Genomic DNA, 20,441 nt, shown 5'->3' with positions numbered 1-20,441 from the left:
GTTTGTTGGGTGCATACAGGATAACAGCAAGTCAGTTTTCCTGACTCCAGCCGTCCTGGAACCTATACTTTCAGGGCCCTGACAACATCCAGCAACTTGGAGTCCTCCAAGTCCCTAGTAGGCGCAAGGCACCACAATAAGCTGGTTCAGGTGAAACACTGACACCACCTTAGGGAGAGAACTGGGGACGAGTCCGCAGCTCTGCCCTGTCCGAATAGACAAATAGATATGGGCTTTTTTTGAGAAAAAACCCCCCAATTTGACACTCGCCTGGCCCAGGCCAGAGCCAAGAGCATGGTCACTTTTCATGTGAGATGCTTCAAATCCACAGATTTGACTGGTTTTAAACCAATGTGATTTGAGGAATCCCAGAACTACGTTGAGATCCCACAGTGCCACTGGAGGCACAAAAGGGGGTTGTATATGCAATACTGCCTTGACAAACTTCTGGACTTCAGGAACTGAAGCCAATTCTTTCTGGAAGAAAATCGACAGGGCCGAAATTTGAACCTTAATGGGCCCCAATTTGAGGCCCATAGACACTCCTGTTTGCAGGAAATGCAGGAATCGACCGAGTTGAAATTTCTTCGTGGGGCCTTCCTGGCCTCACACCACGCAACATATTTTCGCCACATGTGGTGATAATGTTGTGCGGTCACCTCCTTCCTGGCTTTGACCAGGGTAGGAATGACCTCTTCCGGAATGCCTTTTTCCCTTAGGATCCGGCGTTCCACCGCCATGCCGTCAAACGCAGCTGCGGTAAGTCTTGGAACAGACATGGTACTTGCTGAAGCAAGTCCCTTCTTAGCGGCAGAGGCCATAAGTCCTCTGTGAGCATCTCTTGAAGTTCCGGGTACCAAGTCCTTCTTGGCCAATCCGGAGCCATGAGTACAGTTCTTACTCCTCTACGTCTTATAATTTTCAGTACCTTAGGTATGAGAAGCAGAGGAGGGAACACATACACCGACTGGTACACCCACGGTGTTACCAGAACGTCCACAGCTATTGCCTGAGGGTCTCTTGACCTGGCGCAATACCTGTCCCGTTTTTTGTTCAGACGGAACGCCATCATGTCCACCTTTGGTATTTCCCAACGGTTCACAATCATGTGGAAAAACTTCCCGATGAAGTTTCCACTCTCCCGGGTGGAGGTCGTGCCTGCTGAGGAAGTCTGCTTCCCAGTTTCCACTCCCGGAATGAAACACTGCTGACAGTGCTATCACATGATTTTCCGCCCAGCGAAAAGTCCTTGCAGTTTTTGCCATTGCCCTCCTGCTTCTTGTGCCGCCCTGTCTGTTTACGTGGGCGACTGCCGTGATGTTTTTCCCACTGGATCAATACCGGCTGACCTTGAAGCAGAGGTCTTGCTAAGCTTAGAGCATTATAAATTTACCCTTAGCTCCAGTATATTTATGTGGAGAAAAGTCTCCAGACTTGATCACACTCCCTGGAAATTTTTTTCTTGTGTGACTGCTCCCCAGCCTCTCGGGCTGGCCTCCGTGGTCACCAGCATCCAATCCTGAATGCCGAATCTGCGGCCCTCTAGAAGATGAGCACTCTGTAACCACCACAGGAGAGACACCCTTGTCCTTGGATATAGGGTTATCCGCTGATGCATCTGAAGATGCGATCCGGACCATTTGTCCAGCAGATCCCACTGAAAAGTTCTTGCGTGAAATCTGCCGAATGGAATTGCTTCGTAGGAAGCCACCATTTTTACCAGGACCCTTGTGCAATGATGCACTGACACTTTTCCTGGTTTTAGGAGGTTCTTGACTAGCTCGGATAACTCCCTGGCTTTCTCTTCCGGGAGAAACACCTTTTTCTGGACTGTGTCCAGAATCATCCCTAGGCACAGCAGACGTGTCGTCAGGATCAGCTGCGATTTTGGAATATTTAGAATCCATCCGTGCTGTTGTAGCAGTATCCGAGATAGTGCTACTCCGACCTCCAACTGTTCCCTGGACTTTGCCCTTATCAGGAGATCGTCCAAGTAAGGGGTAATTAAGACGCCTTTTCTTCGAAGAAGAATCATCATTTCGGCCATTACCTTGGTAAAGACCCGGGGTGCCGTGGACAATCCAAACGGCAGCGTCTGAAACTGACAGTGACAGTTCTATACCACGAACCTGAGGTACCCTTAGTGAGAAAGGCAAATTTGGGACATGGAGGTAAGCATCCCTGATGTCCCGGGACACTATATAGTCCCCTTCTTCCTGGTTCGTTATCACTGCTCTGAGTGACTCCATCTTGATTTGAACCTTTGTAAGTGTTCAAATTTTTTTAGATTTAGAATAGGTCTCACCTAGCCTTCTGGCTTCAATACCACAATATAGTGTGGAATAATACCCCTTTCCTTGTTGTAGGAGGGGTAATTTGATTATCACCTGCTGGGAATACAGCTTGTGAATTTTTTCCCATACTGCCTCCTTGTCGGAGGGATACCTTGGTAAAGCAGACTTCAGGAGCCTGCGAGGGGGAAACGTTTTGGAAGGCTTCTGTTCCTGGGAATGGGCTGCCTGCTGCAGTCTTCTTCCCTTTCCTCTATCCCTGGGCAAATATGACTCTTATAGGGACGAAAGGACTGAGGCTGAAAAGACGGTGTCTTTTTCTGCAGAGATGTGACTTAGGGTAAAAACGGTGGATTTTCCAGCAGTTGCCGTGGCCACCAAGTCCGATGGACCGACCCCAAATAACTCCTCTTCCTTTATACGGCAATACACCTTTGTGCCGTTTGGAATCTGCATCACCTGACCACTGTCGTGTCCATTCTATAGTCAATAAAATACTGTCCCTGTCAAGGGTATCAATATTTTTAGTCAGGGAATCCGACCAAGCCACCCCAGCTCTGCACATCCAGGCTGAGGCGATCGCTGGTCGCAGTATAACACCAGTATGTGTTTATATACTTTTATATGATATTTTCCAGCCTCCTGTCAGCTGGCTCCTTGAGGACGGCCCTATCTATAGACGGTACCGCCACTTGTTTTGATAAGCGTGTGAGCGCCTTATCCACCCTAAGGGGTGTTTCCCAACGCGCCCTAACTTCTGGCGGGAAAGGGTATACCGCCAATAATTTTCTATCGGGGGGAACCCACGCATCATCACACACTTCATTTAATTTATCTGATTCAGGAAAAACTACAGGTAGTTTTTTCACATCCCACATAATACCCTCTTTTGTGGTACTTGTAGTATCAGAAATATGTAACACCTCCTTCATTGCCCTTAACGTGTGGCCCTAATAAGGAATACGTTTGTTTATTCACCGTCGACACTGGATTCAGTGTCCGTGTCTGTGTCTGTGTCGACCGACTAAGGTAAACGGGCGTTTTAAAACCCCTGACGGTGTTTTTGAGACGTCTGGACCGGTACTAATTGTTTGTCGGCCGTCTCATGTCGTCAACCGACCTTGCAGCGTGTTGACATTATCACGTAATTCCCTAAATAAGCCATCCATTCCGGTGTCGACTCCCTAGAGAGTGACATCACCATTACAGGCAATTGCTCCGCCTCCTCACCAACATCGTCCTCATACATGTCGACACACACGTACCGACACACAGCACACACACAGGGAATGCTCTGATAGAGGACAGGACCCACTAGCCCTTTGGAGAGACAGAGGGAGAGTTTGCCAGCACACACCAAAAAACGCTATAATTATATAGGGACAACCTTATATAAGTGTTTTCCCTTATAGCATCTTTTTATATATTTCTAACGCCAAATTAGTGCCCCCCCTCTCTGTTTTAACCCTGTTTCTGTAGTGCAGTGCAGGGGAGAGCCTGGGAGCCTTCCCTCCAGCCTTTCTGTGAGGGAAAATGGCGCTGTGTGCTGAGGAGATAGGCCCCGCCCCTTTTTCGGCGGGCTCGTCTCCCGCTCTTCAACGGATTCTGGCAGGGGTTAAATATCTCCATATAGCCCCCGGAGGCTATATGTGAGGTATTTTTTGCCAAAAAATATGTTTACATTGCCTCCCAGGGCGCCCCCCTCCCAGCGCCCTGCACCCTCAGTGACTGCCGTGTGAAGTGTGCTGAGAGCAATGGCGCACAGCTGCAGTGCTGTGCGCTACCTTAAGAAGACTGAGGAGTCTTCTGCCGCCGATTCTGGACCTTCTTCTCTTTTCAGCATCTGCAAGGGGGCCGGCGGCGAGGCTCCGGTGACCATCCAGGCTGTACCTGTGATCGTCCCTCTGGAGCTAATGTCCAGTAGCCAAAGAAGCCAATCCATCCTGCACGCAGGTGAGTTCACTTCTTCTCCCCTAAGTCCCTCGTTGCAGTGATCCTGTTGCCAGCAGGACTCACTGTAAAATAAAAAACCTAAGCTAAACTTTTCTAAGCAGCTCTTTAGGAGAGCCACCTAGATTGCACCCTTCTCGGCCGGGCACAAAAATCTAACTGAGGCTTGGAGGAGGGTCATAGGGGGAGGAGCCAGTGCACACCACCTGATCCTAAAGCTTTACTTTTTTGTGCCCTGTCTCCTGCGGAGCCGCTATTCCCCATGGTCCTTTCAGGAACCCCAGCATCCACTAGGACGATAGAGAAAATTAATTTTGATGAAGATCATCATCTTCTCCAAATTTTGTGGAAGTAACCTCCTACGCCAATCGCTGACAAGGTTACTGGCTGTACTAAACACTCTTTCAGAGTACACACTGGGGGAGGGGCAATTTAGGTAAAATAAAGCCAGTTTGTGCAAGGGCCTCCAAATTGCCTCTTTTTCCTGCCAGTATACATACGGACTGTCTGACATGCCTACTTGTATGCTGTCACCGATATAATCCTCCACCATTCTTTCAATGGTGACAGCATCATATGCAGTGACAGTAGACATGTCAGTAATCATTGGCAGGTCCTTCAGTCCGGACCAGATGTCAACACTTGCTCCTGACTGCCCTGCATCCACGCCAGTGGGTGGCCTAGGAAATTTTATCCTTGTCCTTGCAGCCCCAGTTGTGGGGGAAAATTCCACTTGAGTTGACAATTTTCTCACCAGCAGTCACTGAATGTCGAAAGTGGCCCGAAATTTTTTGGCATGCCCCTGTCATTTTGAAAAAAAAATCTGCACCACCAAATTAATTGTATGTGCAAAAACATGGGATGTGCTGGAATTTGCCCAGATGTAATGCACGCACAATATTGGTGGCATTGTCCGACATCACAAATCTCCAGGAGCGTCTAAGTGAAGTAAGCCATTGTGCAATGTTTCTCAGTTTCCGTAAGAGGTTGTTAGTGGTGTGACTCTTATGGAAACCGGTGATACACAGCATAGCCTGCCTAAGAACGAGTTGGCGTTTGTGAGATGCTGCTACTGGTGCCGCTGCTGTTGTTGCTGTGGGGGGCAGTACATTTACCCAGTGGGCTGTCACAGTCATGTAGTCCTTAGTTTGCCCTGCTTCACTTGTCCACATGTCCATGGTTAAGTGGACACTGGGTAAAACAGCATTTTTCAGGACACTGAGGACACTTTTTTAATGTCCCTGTACAGTCCAGGAATCGCTTACCTAGTAAAGTGGAATCTAGACAGAATTTGGTACCAGGGACACAGTACGTCCATCAACTGTCTAAATCCCACTGCACTAATGGCAAATACCGGACTCACGTCTAACACCAGCATAGTTGTTATGGCCTCAGTAATGCGCTTTGCAACAGGGTGACTGTTGTCATATTTCATCTTCCTTGCAAAGGACTGTTGGACAGTCAATTGCTTAGTTGAAGTAGTACAAGTGGTCTTCCGACTTCCCCTCTGGGATGATGATTGACACCCAGCAGCAACAGGAGCTGCAGCAGCAGCAGTAGGCATACCACTCAAGGATCCTCCGAAGCAATCCTGATTTAGAGAGGACTCGTCAGTCATGCCAGTGACATGGCCTGCAGGACTACTTCCGCTTCTGACTGAGGAGGAAATTGACGTTGAGGGAGTTGGTGGTGTGGCTTGCAGGAGCTTGGGTACAACAGGAAGAAGGGATTTAGGTGTCAGTGGACTGCTTACGCTCTTACCCAAAGTTTCTGAACTTGACACTGACTTCTGATGAATACGCAGCAGGTGGCGTATAAGAGAGAATGTTCCTAGGAGGTTAATGTCCTTACCTCTCCTTATTATAGATTGACAAAGGCAACACACTGCTTGACACCTGTTGTCCGGATTTGTGGAGAAATAATTCCACACCGAGGACTTGGCGTTTTTGGTATTTTGACCAGGCATGACAATGGGCTTTCTCATCCCATGGACAACAACTGTCTCCACTGGTCAAACAAACCACATCACCATCAGAATCCTCATCGTCAACGTCCTCCTCAGCGCCAGCTACACCAATATTTTCTTCATTCTGGTGTACATCTACAGTGACATCCTCAATCTCAATATCAGAAACTGGACTGGTTCTCTTCCCAGCACTTGCAGGGGGCGTGCAAATGGTGGCAGGAGCCTCCTCTTTCAATACAGTTTTGGGAAGGTCAGGCCTAGACATTGTAACTGCGGACACACATGGACTCTCCTTGGGGATTTGTGATATCTCTGAATGCACAGTTGTTTTGTTCCTGTGCTGTAACAAGCTTAATTTTTAAAATTTTTCTAGAGGTAGGAGGGCTTCCATTCTCATGAGAAGCTGAACCACCAGTCAAGAATATAGGCCAAGGCCTTAGACTTTCCCTGCCACTTCGTGTCATGAATGGTATATTGCCAATTTTACGTTTCTTATCAGATAAAAAAATTTTTCTGATTATTAATTTTTGCTTCTTGGATTTTACATGCCCACTATGACATTGGGCATTGGCCTTAGCAGACGACGTTGATGGAATCGCATTATCAATGTCATGACTGGTGGAAGTAGCAGCTTAGTACTAGTACTAGGAAATGGAAGTGGTTCCTGATCTTCCACTATGTTTTCCTCTAAATTGTTGTTCTCCATTTCACAGGACTACACCCCTTTATTATTACAGCATCAGAATAGTGCCCTTTTATTTTCACAGCACCGCTGTATATTTACAGCATACAGGACCAGTGTACTTTTATTTTAACAACTGCACCCTTGAATTTTTACAGCCTACAGGGCCAGTGTAATATTAATTTAACAGCAGCACCCCTATATTTTTACAGCATACAGGACCAGTGTGCTTTTAATTTTTAACAACTGCACCCCTGAATTTTTACAGCATACAGGGCCAGTGTAATATTATTTTAACATCAGCACCCCTATATTTTTACAGCATACAGGACCAGTGTGCTTTTAATTTTTAACAACTGCACCCCTGAATTTTTACAGCATATAGGGCCAGTTATTTTAACAGCAGTAACCCTATATTTTACAGCATACAGGAGGACAGTACCCCTGCCCCCTGTACAACACAGTGACAGCCAGGACAGCAATACCCATATACAGCTGCAGCACCCGTAACAGCACATGAAACACCAGTGAGAGCCAGGACAGCACCCCTAACACAGCACAGGTACACCACAGTGACTGCAGCAGCACCCCTACAGAACATACGCTAATCCCACCTAACTCCACCACCCACAGAGAGACAGAGGTCTGTCTCCCTCACTCTCCAAGTCCGGAGTGAAAATGGCGGCAGTGCGCGGCTGTTTATAGGGAATCCAAAACCCGCGAGAATCTAACAGCGGGATGATGACGTTTTGCCTCGTTCTGGTTTCCGAGTCTTTCGGAAAGTCCCGAGCTGGGCTCGGAACATGAATTTTGGGGGGTTTGGGTCTCAGAGAAACGAACCCGCTCATCTTTAATATTCAAATGTATCAAATCATGACTGTTGTCTTTGTGTTACTTTAAATGTTACCAGAACTGGTTTTGCTTTAACTTTTAAAAATTTATTTTCATTTTGGACATTGCCACAAAAAATTGTAAAGTAAGTAGATCATTTCCATTTATTGCTATATCTCTATTATACATGCTGTTTTTGTTGCCCAGGTAAATAAAGGAAACTCTGGTTCAGCAGCTGGCACTGAAATACTATTACTATCAGATGGAGAAGACAATTATGATACCAGACTTTGTTTCTCTGAAATAATTAACAGTGGAGCAGTTATTCATGTAATATTCCTGGGATTAGCTGAAGAACCAAACCTTAAAGAAATTGCAAAAGATACAGGTACATTTTCAAACTTTGCCAAATAATTGTATAAATCCACAGACGTTTTCAAATAATTCTTCAGTTGTTTAAATACAGGTATGTACAGTATATACCTGACTGAGGGCCTAATTGAGAGTTGATCGCAGCAGCACATTTGTTAGCAGTTAGGCAAAACCATGGGGGTCATTCCAACCTGATCGCACGCAGTCTGTTGTTAGCACTGCTACGATCAGGTAGTCGCCGCCTACAGGGTAGGGGGCATTCGATGTGCACGGCTGCAAACACTTGTGCAGAGAGCTGCACAAACAAAAGTTTGTGCTGTCTCTGCACAGCTCAGCACTTACTCACCTGCTGTGATGATCCAGGACGGAGCTGACGTCAGGATCCCTCCCTGGAAACAGCTGTGCACGCCTGCGTTCGCACAGATGCTCCCAAAATGGTCAGTTGACGCCTCCGGATGGCCTCTTCCTGTCAATCTTCTTGTGTTCATGGGTGCGAACGCTTTCTTCTTTAGTTTTGTCGCTCCCCAGCGACAGCCATCGCTAGCGGCCGACACACCTGCACATTGCGACCCATGTGCAGGCGTACTTCAGAAATTATAGCACCACTGTGAAAAACAGCAGCATGCGATCAGGTTAGAATGACCCCCCATGTGCACTGCAGGGTTGGCAGATATAACATGTGCAGAGAGAGTTAGATTTGGGTGGGGTGTGTTCAATCTGAAATCTAAATTGCAGTGTAAAAATAAAGCAGCCAGTATTTACTCTGCACAGAAACAAAATAACACACCCAAATCTAACTCTCTCTGTACATGTTATATCTGCCTCCCCTGCAGTGCACATGGTTTTGCCCAACTGCTAAAAAATTTCCTGCTGCGATCAACTTGGAATTACCCCCCCATGGGGGGGTAATTCTGAGTTGATCGCAGCAGGAGTTTTGTTAGCAGTTGGGCAAAACCATGTGCATTGCAGGGGAGGCAGATATAACGTGCAGAGAGAGATAGATTTGGGTGGGTTATTTTGTTTCTGTGCAGGGTAAATACTAGCTGCTTTATTTTTACCCTGCAATTTAGATTGCAGATTGAACACACCACACCCAAATCTAACTCTCTCTGCACATGTTATATCTGCCTCCCCTGCAGTGCACATGGTTTTGCCCAGCTGCTAACAAAGGGTGTAATTCCAAGTTGATCGCAGCAGGATTTTTGTTAGCAATTGGGCAAAACCATGTGCACTGCAGGGGAGGCAGATTTAACATGTGCAGAGAGAGTTAAATTTGGGTGGGGTGTGTTCAATCTGCAATCTAAATTGCAGTGTAAAAATAAAGCAGCCAGTATTTACCCTGCACAGAAACAAAATAACCCACCCAAATCTAACTCTCTCTACACATGTTATATCTGCCTACCCTGCAGTGCACATGGTTTTGCCCAATTGCTAACTAAATTCCTGCTGCGATCAACTTGGAATTACCCCCAAAATTCCTGCTGCGATCAACTCAGAATTACCCCCTAAGTTCATTGTGCAACACTCATTTATAGGAATGATTAGATCTTAGCTCAGAGAACAAATAATTATAGGTTTGTTTTTTTTGTTACTAATAAGGGCTGTGCATTTCAGTATTGTTATATTGTCATAGAATCTTTCTCAGCTTATAGTTGAGCTACTACCTGGTCCAAGTTATGATCAAAGAAAATTTGTTGAAGAAGATTAGTCCATGCCAGAGATGAGTGGTGTGGATTACCTAAAATCCAAACTGCTCAGTCTACTCAGGTTTTTCCGCCAGACTCAGATTCCAGATAAACGCTAAATGTTATCCTCCCAGTGTTGGATTCTCACAGGTTTTGGATTCTATAAAAGACAGTTAGTTACTAGGCACCATTTCACTTCAAGCACACTGCTGTGAGTTGTGCTGTGCTCTGCTGTGTCCAGCCCAAAGCTGTCAGTCACTATGTCCATCCACAAGCTCTCAGTCACTATATCCATCCACAAGCACTCAGTCACTGGGGGTAATTCCAAGTCGATCGCAGCAGGAAATTTTGTAGCAGTTGGGCAAAACCATGTGCACTGCAGGGGAGGCAGGTATAACATGTGCAGAGAGAGATAGATTTGGGTGTGGTGAGTTCAATCTGCAATCTAAATTGCAGTGTAAAAATAAAGCAGCCAGTATTTACCCTGCACAGAAACAAAATAACCCACCCAAATCTAACTCTCTCTGCAAATGTTATATCTGCCCCCCCCCTGCAGTGCACATGGTTTTGCCCAAATGCAAAAAAAATTCCTGCTGCGATCAACTTGGAATTACCCCCACTGTGTCCTTCCACAAGCTCTCAGTCACTGTGTCCTTCCACAAGCTCTCAGTCACTGTGTCCATCCACAAGCTCTCAGTCACTATATCCATCCACAAGCTCTCAGTCACTGTGTCCTTCCACAAGCTCTCAGTCACTGTGTCCTTCCACAAGCTCTCAGTCACTGTGTCCATCCACAAGCTCTCAGTCACTATATCCATCCACAAGCTCTCAGTCACTGTGTCCTTCCACAAGCTCTCAGTCACTGTGTCCTTCCACAAGCTCTCAGTCACTGTGTCCTTCCACAAGCTCTCAGTCACTGTGTCCATCCACAAGCTCTCAGTCACTATATCCATCAACAAGCTCTCAGTCACTGTGTCCTTCCACAAGCTCTCAGTCACTATATCCACCCACAAGCTCTCAGTCACTGTGTCCTTCCACAAGCTCTCAGTCACTGTGTCCTTCCACAAGCTCTCAGTCACTGTGTCCATCCACAAGCTCTCAGTCACTGTGTCCATCCACAAGCTCTCAGTCACTATATCCATCCACAAGCTCTCAGTCACTATGTCCTTCCACAAGCTCTCAGTCACTGTCTCCTTCCACAAGCTCTCAGTCACTATATCCATCCACAAGCTCTCAGTCACTGTGTCCTTCCACAAGCTCTCAGTCACTGTGTCCTTCCACAAGCTCTCAGTCACTCGCCAAGCAGCAGGCTCGGTTGCTCGCTGCGCTCACAACAGGTTCTATTCCCACTCTATAGGTGTCGTGGACACCCACGAGTGGGAATAGCCCCTGTTAGCTGGCATTCCAGCTGGCAGCATTGGGAGTGGTTGGGATTCCGGGGTCAGTATCTTGATAGCTAATAGCAATATTGAGAGTATTGCAGACTTTGCAGTATTGCAGTAAATGTATTGAAATATACTTGACCGTACCTAATATACAGTTATGGTGCAGTAGTCTCAGTCCATGAATATAGGGAAAGTTTCTGTTCCTTGGTGTTAGAGAAATTGGAATATTCTGTTTGGTTTGTGCAAATGCTGCAGTGTGGCGCCCCGCTTCTCCATCTATGTATCTTTGTCCACGGATACCAATGGGTTGCGTGAGCTATCCAGGTAAGAAGGGGGGTGGGTGCAGGCCTAGGTAGGGAGAGTTGTGGCTCCCGGATTTATTCCCAGCTGCATTGCTGATGGTTCTCTGTGTTTTGTCTTACAAGATGTACCCTGAAGCGTGTAACACCTGTGCAGCGGGGCTCAGCATGGGGAGGGGATGTCCTGGCTTTGGCTCTTATGAAAAATTCTACCGGGTAACCCCTTCATTCTACGAGTACTCACCTCCTCCCTCCTGCTGTGCAACTTCACTCTTCTTCTGTCCCTGGAAGCCAGAGACTACCTTCTGGTTACGGGGTTTGTGGCTGGTCACATGGTCGCGATCTCGATCCCGGCCGTGAATGGTGTGGTATCTATTTCAGCGGCGGTGCTTCCAGCATTTGCACTTGTGTAGTAGGTATTGTGGTACTTGTGGTTCTCTCCAGTGCGTTTTGGACCTACTGGTCCTTCTTATGGAAAATTTAGGTGATTGTGGCTGTTTGTTTCATGTATATAAGGGTTAATCTGTAAGAGGGTGGCTGTGCGGTGTAGTGCCTGCTGCCGTGCAGGGGTAGACTCACTACTTACCAGGCGCCACACTCTCTCACCTTCAGGAACCGGAACCTTCAGCGGACCTGGAAATCTTCAGTTGGACCCGGACACGATGACCTAGGGGGAAGGAGATTGCTAAGTGCCGTTCCTCCTAACTGTTAACCGAAGCGCCCTTCGAAACAGAAAAATAGAGCTTTCGGGCTAGGTGAAGGTCATCCTGAGCGCACGGCCTCAGAGCCCGAATTTCACCTATCGGTACTCTCGCACCAGGTGTAAATTCAACCTTGCACCTGCGTGCAAGGTTCACCGTTCGCCCTGAATGAAGAGAGACAGATAAACACACGCAAAAGGAACACTCGGACAGATGTTACTCACCTTCACAAGTCTTGCACTCCGATCTTCTCCACTTACAGGTCCTTGTAAGGAGGTAAAGAGAAAACAGCCGTGCAGGCCCAAGAACTACCCTAGTGTGCGTCCGCTACACTAGCTACATGAACAGAGCCCTCAAACTAGCTTGTGTGTGTGGTGCAACACAAACTATGCACAAACTTTAAAACAAACACTTTGCCCTGCACGGTAACAACACGCATAACGATATCAGAGTACAAGATTAAACGGTGCTGTCCCTTTAAATCCCTACCTGCTCTCTGGGGGGTAGGCGCCTTATGGGGCTCAGGCCTTTGGGCCTGCCTACATTAGTCAAGTTGGAGTGGCCTGGGCCTAGCGCCCAGTACCACCCTTATTCACCTGGAGGACCACTTATTTACTGGGCCTAACGCCCCCTGACTGTGCAAAGACCAGAGGCCTGACTTTTTCCCATGGGCCTAGCGCCCGCCTAACAGAGGCCAGTTGGGTGACTTGGGCCTAATGCCCAGGGTCACCTTATATACCTGACGGCCAAACTGAACTAGGGCCTAATGCCCTCTAATAACCCACAGGCCTAAGGCCTGATATTGCCCACGGGCCTAGTACCCGCCTACAGCGCCACAGGCCTGTGGCCTGACTGTGCCCACGGACCTAATGCCCGAACACCCGGTGGTCTAGGGAGGAGAGAGGGGAGTGACAGGCGCCCTCACCGAGGGCCTACCTGTACCGATGGGAGAGGCACCAGGGGGGAGCTTCGTTAGCTCTTTCGCTTCCTACCCCTGATGACCTCTCTGGCGCTCCTCTTCACTCTTCTGCAGCAGCGGCGCCGTCGCTTTCCACGTCCAGCCACCGCTGGACATCTTCTTCCAGGAGCCCGGCGTCTTCTGGCCTGTTCCGCAGCCTCAGGACCTCCCGCCGCGACATCCTCTTCTTCATGGTGCCGCCCGACTCTTCACCGCTCTTCGGCGCGGCTTCTTCTGACTTCGGCTCCCGCCCGGCATCTGACGTCAGATGCCGGAAGCGGGGCCTATGACGCGGCGAGTGCCAATCGGCTCACCGCGCCCTCTTCCGATTGCCCGGCACCCCGCGAGCCAATCGCGGTGCCGTATTTGAATTGACGCGGTCAGCGCTTCTCATTGGCGGCCAGATTGGCGCCAAGTTTGAAACGCTGCCCACCACCGCTTCTTGACCGGCACTGGGGACAGACACACCGCCCCAGCGCCGGCCACCGCCGCACCTTGCAGGGGACGCAGATCCCCTGCACTACGCCACTGCTCTGATGTGCCCTGTGATACAGGGCACATCTCTACAAATCCACCATCTTGGGAAGGGTGTTTCTCGTGATTGGTTCTCACATAGTTCATTCCATTGGATGATTCATCTTTTAATCATTCTTAGCTGGACTTCCAATTGGTTCTTAGACCTTTATTCAGTTGCTTGTTTCCTGTAGTTTGCTTTGTTTAAACAAATATATATATTATTGTTGTATTGTGGGTTAATGAGTTGTGCTACTGTTAACAAACCTTTAATTAAATAGTAACAGAGTTTAGATATGTACAGTACATCAGCATTAGGTCCCTAAATTCTGTGACTTGTACAATGCAACTACTAGGATTATCGGTGTCTTTTGCCCACTGTGTTAAAAGGTTAGGGCAGTGTAGTCCATGTACATGCAGTGGGTTCATCTGACAAATTTAGAGACATAAGCGAGTTGAGTGGGTGTAGAGGTCCAGTGTGTCGGCCCTTCTCTATGGGTATATGTGAGTATTTATTGGTAAATAATAGTGATGTGCACCGGAAATTTTTGGGTTTTGGTTTTGGATTTGGATCCGCAGATGTGTTTTGGATTCGGACGCGTTTTGGCAAAACCTCCCTTAAAAATTTTTGGCGGATTCGGGTGTGTTTTGGATTCGGGTGTTTTTTTATTTTTAAAAACCCTCAAAAACAGCTTAAATCATAGAATTTGGGGGTAATTTTGATCCCATAGTATTATTAACCTCAATAACCATAATTTACACTCATTTCCAGTCTATTCTGAACACCTCACACCTCACAATATTATTTTTTGTCCTAAAATTTGCACCGAGGTCGCTGGATGACTAAGCTAAGCGACCCAAGTGGCCGGCACAAACACCTGGCCCATCTAGGAGTGGCACTGCAGTGTCAGACAGGATGGCACTTCAAAAAAATAGTCCCCAAACAGCACATGATGCAAAGAAAAGAGAAAAAGAGGTGCACTGTGGTCGCTGGATGGCTAAGCTAAGCGACACAAACACCTCAATATCACTGGAATTATTCGTTCTAATCAATGGTATTATTGGTCCAAATCACTGGAAGAAAATGACAAAATCACAGGAATTATTCGTTCAAATCAATGGTATCATTGGTCCAAATCACTGGAAGAAAATGACAAAATCACTGGAATTAAATGGCAGTAATGTCGGGAATTATATCAAATGGCAGTACCACTGGACATATACGGAAGTGTCAGACAGGATGGCACTTAAAAAAATAGTCCCCAAACAGCACATGATGCAAAGAAAAGAGAAAAAGAGGTGCACTGTGGTCGCTGGATGGCTAAGCTAAGCGACCCAAACACCTCAACATCACAGGAATTATTTGTTCTAATCAATGGTATTATTGGTCCAAATCACTGGAAGAAAATGACAAAATCACAGGAATTATTCATTCTAATCAATGGTATTATTGGTCCAAATCACTGGAAGAAAATGACAAAATCACTGGAATTATTCGTTCTAATCAATGGTATTATTGGTCCAAATCACTGGAAGAAAATGACAAAATCACTGGAATTATTTGGCAAGATCACTGTAATTAATAATTATAAATCACTGATATTAATTGGTAAAATCTCGCTGTCGCCTGCCTAGTGAAGTGGAATCTAGATGGGATTTTGTACCGGGGACACAATAACTTCATAAATTGTCTAAATCCCAATGCACTAATGGCGGAAAATGGGCGCACGTCTAACAGCGCACTGATTATACTGAGAACTGATTATACTGATCACTGATGATACTACGGAGAACTGACACTGAGCAGCGAGAACAGCACTGGACTATTGTACTGTAGTATACTGGTCCCCACAATGCAGCAAAGATATTGAGCACTGATCCGGAGAATAGAATTGAGTCTGAGACGGAGCTGCAAGATAATGCTATGGCCTGCTGTACTGTACTACTATATACTGGTGGTCACAATGCAGCACTATACTACTATATACTGGTCCCCACAATGCAGCACAGATATTGAGCACTGATCCGGAGAATAGAACTGAGTCTGACACGGAGCTGCAAGATACAGCAATGGACAACTGTACTGTACTACTATATACTGGTGGTCACAATGCAGCACTGTACTACTATATACTGGTCCCCACAATGCAGCAAAGATATTGAGCACTGATCCGGAAAATAGAACTGAGTCTGAGACGGAGCTGCAAGATAATGCTATTGCCTACTGTACTGTACTACTATATACTGGTGGTCACAATGCAGCACTATACTACTATATACTGGTCCCCACAATGCAGCACAGATATTGAGCACTGATCCAGAGAATAGAACTGAGTCTGACACGGAGCTGCAAGATACAGCAATGGACAACTGTACTGTACTACTATATACTGGTGGTCACAATGCAGCACTGTACTACTATATACAGTACTGGTCCCCACAATGCAGCACAGATATTGAGCACTGATCCGGAGAATAGAACTGAGTGTGACACGGAGCTGCAAAATACAGCAATGGACAACTGTATTATGCTACTATATACTGGTGGTCACAATGCAGCACTGTACTACTATATACAGTACTGGTCCCCACAATGCCGCACAGATATTGAGCTCTGATCAGGAGAATAGAACTGAGTCTGACACGGAGCTGCAAGATAATGCTATGGCCTACTGTACTGTACTACTATATACTGGTGGTCACCACAATGCAGCACTGTACTACTATATACTGGTCCCCACAATACAGCACAGATATTGAGCACTGATCCAGAGAATAGAACTGAGTCTGACACGGAGCTGCAAGATACAGCAATGGACAACTGTACTGTACTACTATATACTGGTGGTCACAATGCAGCACTGTACTACTATATACTGGTCCCCACAATGCAGCACACTGAGCACAGATATTGAGCTTTTTAGGCAGAGAACGTAGCCATGTCCTCTCCGCTCAATCGACAATGCACAAGTGAAAATGGCGGCGACGAGCGGCTCTTTATATGGAATCCAAATCTCGCGAGAATCTGACAGCGGGATGATGACGTTTTCCCCGTTCAGGTTTTGCATGTTAGGCGGAAAGAACCGAGGCTACCTCGGACCCGTATAAACCACGTGAAGTTCGGGGGGGTTCGGATCTCGATGAACCGAACCCGCTCATCTCTAGTAAATAATGGACCTACTGTAATTTCATTGTCAATATTTAGGCCCTTTGGTTTCAGTATACAGTATCGAAGTCAATCATGAAACGTTTCATAATTCATGAATGTTATTGAGGTTAATTATACTCTAGGAAAAAAAATAAGGGGCAAATTATGTGAATTTAGCTTTTTTTGTACACTTTAAAAAAAAATCCCAAACCAGCCATAGTCGATATCCAAAACCAGATGACAAATTAGAACTCAAACCAACAAAAATGGTCCGGCACACATCTCTAGTCCATGTTATCATTTTGGACCAGTCAGGGGCTGGCTTGATGGCTACGTTGCCCAGTATTGGCGTTTATTTCTCTCTTTCACTGCCATCCACCTTGCAGCACATCTGTATCTTTCATATTTGCTCCCTCCCCTCTGTCTCTCAATCATTTTCCCCCATCTCTACCTAATTTCTGTCCCTTCTCCCCATCTTTCTCTTTATGATCTCTGTCCCCCTGTCTGTCTCTTTCGCTCACCTCTGTCACCATTTATTGAAATACCCTGAATGTCCTAACAAAATGAAAATATATCCAAACCATATCAAAACAGCACCATGTGCTCCCTAGGGATGTGCACCGGAAATTTTTCGTGTTTTGTGTTTTGGTTTTGGGTTCAGTTCCGTGGCCGTGTTTTGGGTTTGAACGCGTTTTGGCAAAACCTCACCGAATTTTTTTTGTCGGATTCGGGTGTGTTTTGGATTCGGGTGTTTTTTTCAAAAAACCCTAAAAAACAGCTTAAATCATAGAATTTGGGGGTCATTTTGATCCCAAAGTATTATTAACCTCAATAACCATAATTTCCACTCATTTTCAGTCTATTCTGAACACCTCACACCTCACAATATTATTTTTAGTCCTAAAATTTGCACCGAGGTCGCTGGATGACTAAGCTCAGCGACCCAAGTGGCCGACACAAACACCTGGCCCATCTAGGAGTGGCACTGCAGTGTCACGCAGGATGGCCCTTCCAAAAAACACTCCCCAAACAGCACATGACGCAAAGAAAAAAAGAGGCGCAATGAGGTAGCTGTGTGAGTAAGCTAAGCGACCCTAGTGGCCGACACAAACACCTGGCCCATCTAGGAGTGGCACTGCAGTGTCAGGCCGGATGGCCCTTCCAAAAAATACTCCCCAAACAGCACATGACGCAAAGAAGAAAAAAAAAGAGGCGCAATGAGGTAGCTGTGTGACTAAGATAAGTGACCCTAGTGGCCGACACAAACACCTGGCCCATCTAGGAGTGGCACTGCAGTGTCACGCAGGATGGCCCTTCCAAAAAATACTCCCCAAACAGCACATGACGCAAAGAAGAAAAAAAAGAGGCGCAATGAGGTAGCTGTGTGACTAAGATAAGCGACCCTAGTGGCCGACACAAACACCTGGCCCATCTAGGAGTGGCACTGCAGTGTCACGCAGGATGGCCCTTCCAAAAAACACTCCCCAAACAGCACATGACGCAAAGAAAAATTAAAGAAAAAAGAGGTGCAAGATGGAATTGTCCTTGGGCCCTCCCACCCACCCTTATGTTGTATAAACAGGACATGCACACTTTAACCAACCCATCATTTCAGTGACAGGGTCTGCCACATGACTGTGACTGAAATGACGGATTGGTTTGGACCCCCACCAAAAAAGAAGCAATCAATCTCTCCTTGCACAAACTGGCTCTACAGAGGCAAGATGTCCACCTCATCATCATCCTCCGATTCATCACCGTGTACATCCCCCTCCTCACAGATTATCAATTCGTCCCCACTGGAATCCACCATCACAGCTCCCTGTGTACTTTGTGGAGGCAATTGCTGCTGGTGAATGTCTCCATGGAGGAATTGATTATAATTCATTTTAATGAACATCATCTTCTCCACATTTTCTGGAAGTAACCTTGTACGCCGATTGCTGACAAGGTGAGCGGCGGCACTAAACACTCTTTCGGAGTACACACTTGTGGGAGGGCAACTTAGGTAGAATAAAGCCAGTTTGTGCAAGGGCCTCCAAATTGCCTCTTTTTCCTGCCAGTATACGTACGGACTGTCTGACGTGCCTACTTGGATGCGGTCACTCATATAATCCTCCACCATTCTTTCAATGGGGAGAGAATCATATGCAGTGACAGTAGACGACATGTCCGTAATCGTTGGCAGGTCCTTCAGTCCGGACCAGATGTCAGCATCAGCAGTCGCTCCAGACTGCCCTGCATCACCGCCAGCGGGTGGGCTCGGAATTCTGAGCCTTTTCCTCGCACCCCCAGTTGCGGGAGAATGTGAAGGAGGAGATGTTGACAGGTCACGTTCCGCTTGACTTGACAATTTTCTCACCAGCAGTTCTTTGAACCCCTGCAGACTTGTGTCTGCCGGAAAGAGAGATACAACGTAGGTTTTAAATCTAGGATCGAGCACGGTGGCCAAAATGTAGTGCTCTGATTTCAACAGATTGACCACCCGTGAATCCTTGTTAAGCGAATTAAGGGCTCCATCCACAAGTCCCACATGCCTAGCGGAATCGCTCAGTGTTAGCTCCTCCTTCAATGTCTCCAGCTTCTTCTGCAAAAGCCTGATGAGGGGAATGACCTGACTCAGGCTGGCAGTGTCTGAACTGACTTCATGTGTGGCAAGTTCAAAAGGTTGCAGAAACTTGCACAACGTTGAAATCATTCTCCACTGCGCTTGAGACAGGTGCATTCCACCTCCTATATCGTGGTCAGTTGTATAGGCTTGAATGGCCTTTTGCTGCTCCTCCAACCTCTGAAGCATATAGAGGGTTGAATTCCACCTCGTTACCACTTCTTGCTTCAGATGATGGCAGGGCAGGTTCAGGCGTTTTTGGTGTTGCTCCAGTCTTCTGTACGTGGTGCCTGTACGCCGAAAGTGTCCCGCAATTCTTCTGGCCACCGACAGCATCTCTTGCACGCCCCTGTCATTTTTTAAATAATTCTGCACCACCAAATTCAAGGTATGTGCAAAACATGGGACGTGCTGGAATTTGCCCAGATTTAATGCACACACAATATTGCTGGCGTTGTCCGATGCCACAAATCCACAGGAGAGTCCAATTGGGGTAAGCCATTCTGCGATGATCTTCCTCAGTTGCCGTAAGAGGTTTTCAGCTGTGTGCGTATTCTGGAAAGCGGTGATACAAAGCGTAGCCTGCCTAGGAAAGAGTTGGCATTTGCGAGATGCTGCTACTGGTGCCGCCGCTGCTGTTCTTGCGGCGGGAGTCAATACATCTACCCAGTGGGCTGTCACAGTCATATAGTCCTGAGTCTGCCCTGCTCCACTTGTCCACATGTCCGTGGTTAAGTGGACATTGGGTACAACTGCATTTTTTAGGACACTGGTGAGTCTTTTTCTGAGGTCTGTGTACATTTTTGGTATCGCCTGCCTAGAGAAATGGAACCTAGATGGTATTTGGTACCGGGGACACAGTACCTCAAACAAGTCTATAGTTGGCTCTGCAGTAATGATGGATACCGGAACCACGTTTCTCACCGCCCAGGATGCCAAGGCCTCAGTTATCCGCTTTGCAGCAGGATGACTGCTGTGATATTTCATCTTCCTCGCAAAGGACTGTTGGACAGTTAATTGCTTGGTGGAAGTAGTAAAAGTGGTCTTACGAC

General features: G+C 46.9%; 1 protein-coding gene across 1 annotated transcript in view; it reads left to right on the top strand.

Moving 5' to 3' along the window:
* CLCA4 (chloride channel accessory 4) overlaps positions 1–20,441 on the top strand; it is a 162,574-nt gene that overhangs the window by 69,022 nt on the left and 73,111 nt on the right. Inside the window, exon 8 of the mRNA XM_063941503.1 lies at positions 7,928–8,108. Coding sequence (XP_063797573.1) covers positions 7,928–8,108 — 181 coding nt within the window. The remainder of the gene's footprint in view (positions 1–7,927; positions 8,109–20,441) is intronic.

The sequence above is a fragment of the Pseudophryne corroboree genome, chromosome 9 (assembly GCF_028390025.1).
Source record: "Pseudophryne corroboree isolate aPseCor3 chromosome 9, aPseCor3.hap2, whole genome shotgun sequence".
In the NCBI taxonomy this organism is placed as follows: Eukaryota; Metazoa; Chordata; class Amphibia; order Anura; family Myobatrachidae; genus Pseudophryne; species Pseudophryne corroboree.
Note: the sequence above shows the minus strand (reverse complement) of the source record. Positions and strands in the feature narration are given on the sequence as shown.